The following is a 12,872-nucleotide window of genomic DNA, read 5'->3' on the forward strand; positions in this document are numbered from 1 at the left end:
TTTAATATGCAATGGTTTTCAGGTAGGGTAAAGGAAGAAAACCATTATCCATGGTAACCTAAATCAGGGAAATTCAGTGAACTTAATCAGGGAAAAGTCAGGGAACTTTTTTTCGCCGTTCCTGTCGCCACCTTGTGGTACTAGTTGCCCTGGTAGGTGCTGCTGTACAGCACGATTGAGAAAAGAATTTCAATGAAAGCCTACCTAGGATCTGATCTTTAAACGCATTTTACTTGAAACGTAAAATAGTCCCACTTGCATCCTTTTGCTTCTCGCTGCCTCATATTATTTTTGATACATTCAGTGGTGGTATTTTGTTTTATTGTTTTGTTTTCATATTCAATAAGTCAAATTTTCGATAACTTAAATTTTTTTTCGCATTCCCTGCAACTTCGACATTTCTGAAGTTCACTGTAGTTTATTTTGACTGTACTATACTCAAGTTTAAGAATTTTTGATGTTATTGGTGCAGGATTCCCCCCCCCCCCAGAGTTGAACAAAATTATTGTTATTTTCTGATACTGTATTTCAAAAAAGTTCATTCATTTCTACTACAGGCTTTTTAAAAAAATCCTTAGTGTAGATACTCTTGTTGTTTAACGTAATAAATTTTGTAGACTTATTATTTATATTGTTTAGCCATTGTGTTACCCTTTTACTTCATCCACAGTTGTCCATCAAGGAGAGATATTTTGCTCTCTTTGAGAATCTCAAAATTATTTGAATAAAAATTATGAATAATTTTCTGTTATATTAAACATAAAATCAACATAGCTCTATTAACTAATTCTTGTCCTTTTTTTTCTGTTTAATTATTATTTCAGAAAGGTAATGTATGGTGATGTCTGATTTTTTTTTTCTTTCTAGGCTTCTGAAATGCTTATGGCATATGATGAACACATTCTAGTCAATACCTTCAAATTCGGCATCATATACCAAAAATATGGACAGGTATGTCTTCTGTATTTTGACAATGTGTATAAAATTCTTGATGCATGTGTTTCCCTCATTAAAACTGGTGATGCGCCTGCACAATTGCAATGTTGTGTAAATTTATGAAAAACTAGTGGTACCTGCATGGCTTTGCCCGTAGTTGAAAATTAAAAGGTCTTTTGGTTCGCCTGTATATTTACAAATAATGGATGACGAATTTCTCGCCAATTGGCTATGTTTATTCGCTCTCGCATTCCACGTCATGATAATTTCGTGATTTACTCGTCCGTCTTATGATAATTTTTCTCCAGAAAATGTTCTTAAAATTGCAATAGAAAAAATAAAATGGAATTTTCGAAAAATCGCTTTGAGGTGCACACCCCCATGCTACAAACTAATTCTGTGCCAAATTTCATGAAAATCGGCCCAACGTTCTAGGCGCTATGTGCGTCACAGAGATCCTGACAGACAGAGAGACTTTGAGCCTTATTATTAGTCAAGACTAGCAAAAATACCCGGCGTTGCCTGGGTCAGTAATAATTGTGAGAAACAATCGCTACTTTCTTTCGTTTTCTGTTTTAACTTAAAGAACTCAAAACACACCGCTCTGACGTGATTAAAAATCCAGCTTCTTCCTTACCCATGAAAGTAAAATAGTAATAAGTATGAAGAACGAACAAGTATTCATTTAGAAACGAAAGCACGAATTTAAGCATATAAAAATTTGAACTAACAAAAACAAAGATCACTAAAAAAACCGTGCTCTTTATTTAATTAAATAGTACACACATACAAAAAAAAAAGCTTTCTAGATTCCCTAAGTGTGCAAAAAGTAGAGTTTCCAAATGTTTAAATGACTTCAAACTCATGTTTGCTTTCAATATAATTACTATTAATATTGCTGTTGTTAGACAACGAATTTTTGCAATAATGGGTTTTATATTTCATCACTAGTGGTAAAAGGTCTTTTGGTTCGCCTGTATGTTTACAAATAATGTATTGTGAATTTCTCGCCAATCGGCTAGACCATGTTAGGGTTCCACGTTATGATAACTTAGTAATTTACTTGTTCATCTTATGATAATTTTTCTCGGGAAAATGTTCTTAAACTTGGAATAGAAGAAGAACAAAATCGAATTTTCGAAACATCGCTTCGAAGTGCACACCCCCATGCTGCAAACTAACTTTGTGCCAAGTTTCATGAAAATCGGCCCAATGGTCTAGGCGCTATGCGCATCACAGAGATCCAGACAGACAGAGACTTTCAGCTTTATTATTAGTAAAGATAAAGAATCACGTTAATGCAATTAAAGAGCTAGGGGCCGAAATGTGACAAGCCACAAAGAGTGACTTTTCCATCAAAATTTTTGTTTCTCATAACTAAAATTGAAAACATGACAATGGATTATGTTTTCATCATGTGTTTGTATCATTTGGAGAAAAACATATCTGGTGTTAGTACTGCAGAATATAAAATGTATAATGCCTTTGAAAAATTCTACAAATAATTTTTACTAGCAGTACCTGCACAGCTTTGTCCGTAGTAGAAAATTAAAAGGTCATTTGGTTCGCCTGAATATTTACAAATAATGGATGATGAATTTCTTGCCAATTTGCCATGTTCATTGCCCATGTTATGGTAATTTGCTCGCACACGTTATGATAATTTATTCGCCCATTTAATGATAATTGCTTCATAAAATTTCTTAAACTTGGAATAGAAAAAGAACAAAATTGAATTTTCGAAGAATCGCTTCGAGTTGCATACCCTTGTGCTACAAACTAATTCTGTGCTAAATTTCATGAAAATCGGCCGAACGGTCTAGGCGCTATGCGTGTGACAGAAAAAAAGTCTGAATCAAAAGGAGTGCTGAATGCTTAAACTTAAGGAGTATCAGAATCTTTTCTTGGATGTTACATTGGATTGGCAAGCTGTAATAAAATTTTCATTTTGATTTTTAGCACATTATACTTATGTATTTTTGTTCCTATAATTATGTAGGGGGTAGTAATCTTAAAATTGACTAGTAATCCAAACTATTAGACTGATAGACTGACAATAAAGCTTAGATGTATATAATTTTGCACATTCAAAGGGAACATTGTTCAATTTGTTACAACAAAACTATATTAAATACTGACTTTTGTGCATCATCTTGCTTCAATTTGCAAGAAATGAACATCTAACTTGCATTTTGAAAATCATTGACCTGGGGATTTATTTTGCTGTTAATATGTTTGTTCTGTACTCTATTTGCTTTCCTTGCAGAGTTTTGATTTTTAATACCTTAAATTTTTTTTTTAACTTTTTAGACTACCGAAGAAGAGTTGTTCGGTAATCGAAGCCACAGTCCAGCTATGGATGAGTTTTTGGGTCTTCTTGGCAATCGAATAAAATTAAAAGATTTCAAAGGGGTCAGTGAATCAAATAATTGGTTAGAAATATATATATATATATGAAGCTACTTTAACTTCTAAGAAACTTTATCTCAAATCACAAATATTTTTAATACCTGTGCAAGTGTATTTCGCACATTAAAACCTGAAAACAGCCTCAAATGTTTTGTCAAATATGTTCTCAAGCTTCTTATTTAAAGTGGTCATTCCACACAGATTCAACGGATGAGTGCGCTCGACCATTTTTAATTTTTTTGAAACTCATATCCCAAAAAGATGCATATGAATGATGTTTAAAACCACTTTTATTTTTTCTCTAACCTTAACCCTTGATTTTTTTAGAGGTCATCAAAAGTCATTTTCATAGTCGAAAATGGGACTTTTAGACCTTTGCATTTTGGCCAAAATCTATTTGAATTACATTTATGGCAGTTAATATTACACTTTGTTAAAGTGCATAAGATGATAGTCTCACATGCTGAGTTAAGTGGGTGTAACTTAACCCATTAATGCCTGACATTTTTTTTTTTCAAAGATTTTTTGTTTACGGGTTGCAAATAGTGTTTAATAGACAGGAAAAATAATTAAAAAAATCTAATGCAAAAAATAAATGTTTTATTAATAACAGAAAAATTGTCCCTAAAAAGGGACGCTAGGCATCAGAGGGTACATGCTTTTTCAACGACAAATATTTTTTTGCCGACGATTTAAAACTTTCCGACTTTGTCATTTTTGTTGAGTTTGGTGTCAGCAAAATGTAAATGCTGCATAATTTGCTCAAATCAATTTCTACTCATTGCAGAACAAATTACTATGTCGTTGACATCAGTTGATGGACTCCAGTAGAGTCTCCGCTGGGGCAAGCATGCATATCCACTTGTTAATAGGATAGCCAAGAATAAACGCAGCTCCTCTCGCGTTATAGAAGAGTATGTATTGTTTTTTTGTCGAGCATAGAGGGTGCTCTGAAAAACAAATTCATCCAGTATTTCATCTGTAAAAAACTCTTCAAATATTGACACTGGTGTCCATTCAACATTCAAAAAGCTTGGTGTTTTCACATTCCATACATTTTTTTTTATTATTGATGGATATATCTTTCTTAACCCAATTTCTTTCTGTATTTTTTTTTTTCTTTATTTTTCTGCGTTTGCTTGGAAGATGCTGCTCAACATCATCACTGTCACTTGACTGACTATCTCCAACACATACTACCTTACCCTGATTAACTTTTCTAATGGTCATTGTAGCAGAAGATTTCAACTGTTGACCTGATAATTGATTAACATCAACTGAGTCATCCGGCCCACTGTATTTTCAGTAATTTCACTAACTTGTGGCAAATGCATATATCAGCCTCCTTGAATTCTTTATCATCAGACAGCTGTTCCAGAAGTGCTAAGGCTTCTTCAAAGTCAGACAAAACAATGAGAAAATCTCAATGAGTTACTGAAGATTATTAATGTCAAAAAATAACTCAGGTTTCAAAGAAGTTAATTTTTGAAACAGTTAGCTTTTCAAATTTACCTAAGTATTTTTCGAAATTGCAGAAAAAATTGTTACTGAAATATCTTTAAAAAAGGTAGTTTTATTATTAATTAGTCTTTTTAATTTTTAAAAATAAAACATATTGCCTATTTTTTGGTCTAAAAACATTTAATAACTTCTTTTGAGGCCAATTTTGAATTCTAAGCAAGAAACTAGCAACGATTCAACAATGCAGCCTTTACTGCCTAGCGTCCCTTTTTAGGGACGCTCTTAAATGGCTATAAAATCCATAAAATTTTTAAAATCTACAAAAATGCAAGAAAAGGTAAACTGAAATATTGATCAAAGTAACATATGTATCAAATACAAATTGATTTACTTGTTAAAAATTTTGAAAACTTACTTTTTTGTTCTTGACATTGTGAACAATGAAATTCTTCACGAAGATCATAACAAAATGGTTACAGAACACACTTTATAACGATTATGTGCTGCCGTCTGCTAGTAACGAATTGAAACAATACTAAAGTAATAAATGAACACAATTATTGAGTTGAAATGTTTACTTTTGGGAAATTGAGACACAATTTTTGGACCGTCCCTAAAAAGGGACGCTAGGCATTAAAGGGTTAATAATTAAAATAATGGCAACAAGTTAAAGTTCAAGGTCAAATGTAAAAATTTTACTCATTTCAAAGGGGAATAACTTGAGTAGGGGACGGAAACACAAAATGAAAAACGGCAAAAACTAATCACTGGAACTAAGCTAATAAGAATATGTAACTGTTTCTGTATGTTTTTTCACCCTTTACAGATTACAGCTTCTCAAAAATCAGAAAAATGACGTTTTTAGACCCCTGTAAACCAAAAGGGGATGAAATTAAAAATAAAATTTCCTGAACAATTAAATATTCTATTCAAGTACTGTACATGTTCTATGTATTGTTTTGTGTATTTGGTTTGTAAAAAAGGTACAGGTCTTTGAAATTGAGCCCTTTTACTAGTTAATTCACACACTAAGACAGAAACAAAAGGTGGAAACTTCATTGCACCTTACGTAAATTGTGCTCTTCATAATATATTATACTAAAAAAACATTGTAAGTATAAAAAAAATTATTTTAATTTGATAACTTAGAAATATTTGAACATGAATGAGTAGTTCTTACTTGATTTACAGCTTAAGTAGTTAATTTATAGACTAGACTGATAATCTACACACACACACACACACAAAAGTTTTCAATGCATACAAACATACTCATTAACTTATGTAACTGTACATTAAACTTATGTAACTTGCCTAAACACATTCAAAAACATTATCTACATAGTTGAAAGGGAAAGAGTGCGTTTTTCATTTCTTGCGTCAGTGCAGTTTTAAGAAAATGAACTCACGTACAGTAGTACTATAGTTCTGATGATGACACAGTATTTGGCGTATACTTTACTCAAATACACAACAAAAATAGAAAGAACTTTGTTAATTTATGTAATCACGAAACGGATGTCAACTTGAGAGCTGAATGGCATTTCTATCCTATGCAATATCACATGGTAATGGACAATGTAAGGGAATCAGAGCAACCGTAAAAAGAATTGATGCTACTAAGACTAGCTTGCAAGGAGAACTACTAAAAGTCACATTTTAATTCCTACAGAAATGTATACCTTCTGCATTTTTGCTACCAAACATTGTATGTATTCTTGTGATCACTCCGTATATTAAACTAGCTGAAAAAATGCTGCAAGAAAGATTTGACTATGTAAATAAACTTCCCTATACAACATCTAATCACTGCTTTATGCCACCCTATTTAAATATTATCACAGTAATATTATTGTCCCCTAGCAATAGGTATGAAGAATAGTGTGTTTTTAAAAAGACTATCAAAAGAAGATGCCCATTATTGTCAAAAAGGTTATTACAAAGGTTGTGTTGATCACTAAATTTAGAACCCCTGTCATTGTCTTGGTCCTGGTTCAGTTTCAAAGTATCAAATTATGAATGTGCATTGGTAATGCATTCCAAAACGTCATATACTTGAGTCACCATTACGACTATAGGAGTACTAGATTAGTTGATTTTTTCAAAACTACACTCAAACAAAAAATAAAAAATGCACTTTTTGAAATTTAAATTTTGTATATATAATGTTTTTGCATATGTTTAAGGCAATTTGGATATGTTAATATACAGAGCGTATGTTTGTATGTATCGAAACTGTGTGTGTATAGATTATCAGTCTAATCTATAAGTTAACTACTTAAGCTGTCAAGCAAATCTGAACTACTCATTCATGTCCAAATATTTATAAGTTATCAAATTAAAATAATTATTTTTATACTTACAATATGTTTTTTCAGTATAATATATTATATAGAGGACCATATATGTAATTTAAGAAGATGCAATGAAGTTTTCACATTTTTTCTGCTTTAGTCTGTGAATTAACTAGTAAAAGGGCTCAATTTCAAAGACCTGTATCTTTTTTATAAACCAAATACACAAAACAATACATAGAACATGTATAGTACTTGAATTGAATATTTAATTGGCAAAAAATTTTTATTTTTAATTCCATCCCCTTTTGGTTTACAGGGGTCTAAAATGTCATTTTTATCAATTTTCTGATCTTTGAGGGGCTATAATTTGTAAAGGGTAAACAAACACACAATTACAGCTATATTTTCTCATAAGTGTGACTCCAGTGATTAGTTTTTGCTATATTTCACTTTGTGTTTTTATCCCCTAAGCGAGTTATGACCCTTTGAAATGAGTTAAAAATTTACATTTGACCTTGAACTGTGGCCTGCTGCCATTATTTTAATTATTAAGTCACAGCTACATAACTCAGTGTGTGAGACTACTATCTTATGTACCTTAACATCAAAATGTAAAATGTTCTGCCGTGATTGTTATTCAATTAGATTTTGGCCAAAATGCAAAGGTTTAAAAGTCCAATTTTTGACTACGAAAATGACTTTTGATAACCTCTAAAAAATCAAGGGTTAAGGTTAGAGAAAAAATAAAAATGGTTTTAAACATCATTCATATGCATCTTTTTGGGATATGAATTTCAAAAAAATTAAAAATGGTCGAGCGCACTCATCCGTTGAATCTGTATGGAATGACCCTAAAATGAAAAAATTAATATTGTGGAAAATGAAGAAAAATAAATGCAGTTGAAACTTTGAAAATATTAAATATGAATGTTATTATTATTTTCAATACGAAATGTTAAGAATTCCAAATGTTGAAAGTGGAAATGGTACACATCTGTTCTTTCACTACCATCGCCCATTTCTGCCTTAGGAAGGTTTTTTTATTGGTTTGTTTCTAGTGTGTCATTTAAATCAATTTATTTTTTTAGAATAAATCTTTGATTGAAATTATTTTTAACTTTAAACCTTAGAAATCATTTTAAAATTCTAAATCTTACTAGTTCTGTCTTTTATGCCTAGTATGATCTTTCTTTTTGATTTTGTCACTTGAGTTTATTCTTGACTATTCTAATCTATTCAGTCTACTCAAACTGAGAATTCAAATTTTTTGTTTGTAGCCAATGTTCACTCGCCACTTTTTACTGTTAGTAGCAATTTTATCCAGATATTTTTTTTCCCCAATGAACACCTCCAAGCAGTTTTAAAATTAAAAGGTGGGTGTAAAGAAAAGTATTGGCCTACTAATGTAATGACATTGTATGTACATTTGTGTAAAATGGGAAAAGAGGAAACTTTAAACAGTGAATACATGTATACTTCTGCATGAATGTGTGCAAATAAAAATGGGCTAATGTCTGATTTTATGCTATCACCTTTATATATCAACAAAAAAATCTGCTTTGGTTGTACTTAAAAATATTTATCTAAAATCTAATCTGATTGTTATTTAATTAAAATGTAATTTAAATTAATTGTTTTTCCCATTGAAATCTTGTTTGATTATCATATCAGCTTTTATAACCTAATTTGTTTATTTTCCCTTTTTTATAGTGTTTCACTATTCCAGCCATATTAAGTTCGATTTGAATGATATGATTTTGCAGGAATATTGCTTTACATGACATTATAAAAGTTTTTTGCAAAGTAATACTTGCAGTATAATGGTTTTGTATTTTTTTTTTTTTTTTATAATTTCAAGTTAAATTATGTTTATAGTTATAAATTTACTTACAACTCTAAAGCTATTTTTTAAATAGAAAAAAAATCAATTTATTTTTTTTAAAAGTCTGATTTAATTTTAAAAAGAAAATCGTGATTTTTTTTTTCGCCCATTTACTTACAATTTTGGTCATTATTAGTTTTTACTGGGTTTCCCCCCCCCCATATACCACTCCCCCAAGTAAATGAATTTCCCTCCTGTAACAAATGTCGAGGAGTATTTTCACACCTTGAGAAAAGTCCTTGTTCTATCTCTCTCTAAAACAAATTGCTTAGTCTTTCCTTCTGTCTTTTTTTGATCTTATGAAACAGCTGAGGAGCCTTTTATAATATTTTGTTTTTTCATCAACCTTCATGGGTTATGTTAATGATTTTTTAACACTTAAATTATTTCTATATTATAAAAGAATTACATTTTAAATTTCTCTCTTCAACCAGTATTAGGAAATTGTCAGTTATTTCATCTACGATATATAACGTTTTGGTGGTTAAAAGGAGGTGAAGAAAAGTTTTGGCCAAAAGGGTGATGAAATGTAAAGCGTCAAAAAAATAATAATAATAATAGATAAAATTACTTCTAATAATAAACAGTGGCGATTAAACACTAGCTACTGACTAAAAATTTGAATTTTTTCAGTAATTTTTTTAAAAACTATTGGGTTGTTCGGAAAGTAATTTCGTTTTTTCCTGTCAGAGGACTTAATTACGTAATTTCGAAACCAACTTCACACTTAAGCTGCATAACCATTATATGTCTTGAGAGCTGATATTGCAAGGCTTGTGTGTGAAAAAGTTCTATTAATTCTACGCAGTAGTTTTTGGTTGGTGCCCTTTTAAATATGGAGAGCAATAAGCAGCGTTTTCGTCATATTTTACTTTTTTACTTCAGAAAAGGAAAAAATGCTGTCCAAGCGAGAAAAAAATTGACGGATGTGTATGGAGAAGGCGTGTTAACAGTACGCCAGTGCCAGAACTGGTTTGCAAAATTTCGATCCGGCAATTTTGATGTCGAAGATGCACCACGGTCTGGAAGGCCGGTCGAAGCTGACAAAGATGCGATAAAGGCATTAGTTGATGCAAATCGGCGAATAACCACACGAGAGATCGGTGAGAGATTAAATTTGTCGAATTCGACTGTTTATGGCCATTTGAAAGGCATGGGCTTAACCTCGAAGCTCGATGTGTGGGTGCCCCATGTCCTTACGGAACGAAATTTGTGTCGTTGCGTGTGATTCGCTCCTCAAACGTCAAGAAAATGATCCATTTTTGAAGCGGATTATTACTGGGGCCGAAAAATGGGTTGTATACAACAATGTTAAACGCAAGAGGTCATGGAGCAGAAAAGATGAACCGGCTCAAAGCGTGTCAAAAGCCAACATTCACCAAAAAAAGGTGATGCTCTCCGTTTGGTGGGATGTCAAAGGAATCGTTTTTTTTTTTTGAGCTTTTGCCGGACAATACAACGATTAATTCAGAAGTCTATTGTCATCAGCTGGACAAATTGAATGATTCACTTAAAGAGAAGAGGCCCGAATTAATCAACAGGGAGGGTGTAGTGTTCCACCAGGATAATGCGAGACCTCACACAAGTTTGGTCACTCGCCAAAAACTTTTACAGCTTGAATGGGACGTACTGCAACATCCACCATATTCTCCAGATCTGGCGCCTTCCGACTACTATTTGTTCCGGTCCCTGCAAAATTTTTTGGATGGCAAAACCTTTACCTCAAATGAAGATGTCAAAAACCACCTGAACCAGTTTTTTGCCAGCAAGGACCAAAACTTTTATGAGAGGGGAATTGTGTTACTGCCAGAAAGATGGTAAAAGGTGTTGGACCAGAATGGCCAATATATAATTTAATAAAATATTTATTCATTATACGAAAACTGTCTTTCATGTTCCCCAAAAAAAAACGAAATGACTTTCCGAACAACCCAATATTATCTGGGTCATTTCACGGTAATTTAGACATTTGTGTAGAGTCTGTAATGTGACCTTTTTTTGCCATAACTTTTTAATTTGCTGTTTGATTAGCATATTTTATTTTGAGCTTTTCCTACCAACACACCAACTCAAATTAAAATAATTTGCAAATCAAACAGTAAATTAAAAAGTTATGGCAAAAAAAAAGGTTGCGCTACGGACTCTACACAAATGTCAAAAATACCGTGAAATGACCCATCAACTCTTTTGTGAGTCCTTCACGAGTGTACCAATTGCACATTATTTAAAAATTATTACAGGTTCCGTGGGGGCCTTGATGCCAATTACGGCCAAACTGGAGAACAGTCTGTCTATACTCAATTCCAAGAATGTGAGGTTATGTTTCATGTATCAACGTTGCTGCCTTACACTGAAGGAGATGCTCAGCAGGTGTGTACTTTTTCTAAAAATTACATACTTTTTTTTTGTGTGTGTATATTATTTACATACATTTATACTGTGGTGCTAAACACAAAAGTAATACCTGCAGCTAAAAGTTTTGTGCCTTCAAGATAATTGATTCAGATGCTACTTTTTCAGAAACTTTTTAGGCAAAATATGCAATTTATAGCATATTTTGTATAAACCTGGTGACAACTAGGAGGACCACCTGGTGACAATAACTCAGTTTTTCTAAAAAGTGCAGATATGACTTTTGTGCTTAGCACGGCAGTATAGTTCAGCTGGTTTGTTACGTTAGATTATTTTCACATGTTTGATATAAGATATTTCTTAAATGCTCTTCATTTTAATCAGTTTCATTTTTTTTTTCCTATGCTGAATGATAGTTCAATAAAAATTGTCTCTATTAAATAATGGTGCAATAAAAATTGCACCATTAATTTTTTAGAAACAACTAGCTGTGTTGCCCGGCTTTGCCCGGTCTACCTTGAAAAAAAATTGTGTCAAGTGACGTATATTCAACAATCAGGCGTAAAAAATAAATTAAAAAAACATCATGATTTCCCTTCCAAACAATGACGACCGATATTAAAATACGTTTAAGAAATTAAATCCAGGAAGATGGATTTAAAATGCATAACCATGGAAACAAAAAATAAAATAAGTTTAAGGAATTAAAATGAGAAAGAAAATGGTTCACAATTTGAATGGAATCGAGATTTCTTAAACTTGATTTAAAAACAAAAGGCTTGTAACTTTTTTTCTTTTCGAGATAAAAGCTTAGTTTTTCGACCGTAGGTCGAGTTAGATCTGGAGTAAAAAAGGTCGCTTTTTCGAATGGCGTCAAAAAGAAAGCTGCGGGACAATTCTTTCACTTTTTATTGATTTATTTAATGAGGAAAGTATTGCCTAAATTTCAGCTAAGCCTAAAAAAATTCGAGCTAAAAACGCAAATAACTCCCGCCATAATAAGGTTAGAGTATTGAAACAAATTACGTAGAACGCAGAAAATTCTACCCTTTCTAACGATATGTAATATTAATATGTGCAAGTAATTTTTCACACCCATATTGTAGAATTCATGTGTAAATTGGACGTAAATTGGTATAAAAAAAGAACTATTCATCGAATTTTATTCGAACTGGTCTGCAAACCTTTTCAGGACTTAAAGGAACAAACTGAAAATTTCAGCGCAATCGGCCGGGTAGTTCTCGAGTTTTGCGAGTTCAAACACACAGACGCTTTTTGGGGACTTCATTTTATACTATGTAGAGATTATTGGAAAATATGTATTCACTACGTTTTGTGTTTTAGTTTGCTGTAAGCATGCTTTTTTAGCTTATGAAGATATTTTGTGAGGTTTCTAGTGCATTATTTTTATGTAGTGTGTCAAAGTAAATTTTTCTATATTTTATTGCATTTTTATGCTTGTAATTACTATTAACTTTTAATTAATAATTTGTAACATTGAAGACTTAAATCTTTATGTGTGTAATGTATTGTTT

At 31.9% G+C, this 12,872-nt stretch overlaps 1 protein-coding gene across 1 annotated transcript in view; it reads left to right on the forward strand.

The window, feature by feature from the left end:
* LOC129226198 (rap1 GTPase-activating protein 1-like) overlaps nucleotides 1-12,872 on the forward strand; it is a 171,645-nt gene that overhangs the window by 119,200 nt on the left and 39,573 nt on the right. Inside the window, exons 8-10 of the mRNA XM_054860798.1 lie at nucleotides 868-951; nucleotides 3,247-3,368; nucleotides 11,226-11,355. Coding sequence (XP_054716773.1) covers nucleotides 868-951; nucleotides 3,247-3,368; nucleotides 11,226-11,355 — 336 coding nt within the window. The remainder of the gene's footprint in view (nucleotides 1-867; nucleotides 952-3,246; nucleotides 3,369-11,225; nucleotides 11,356-12,872) is intronic.

The sequence above is a fragment of the Uloborus diversus genome, chromosome 7, assembly GCF_026930045.1.
Source record: "Uloborus diversus isolate 005 chromosome 7, Udiv.v.3.1, whole genome shotgun sequence".
NCBI lineage: Eukaryota > Metazoa > Arthropoda > Arachnida > Araneae > Uloboridae > Uloborus > Uloborus diversus.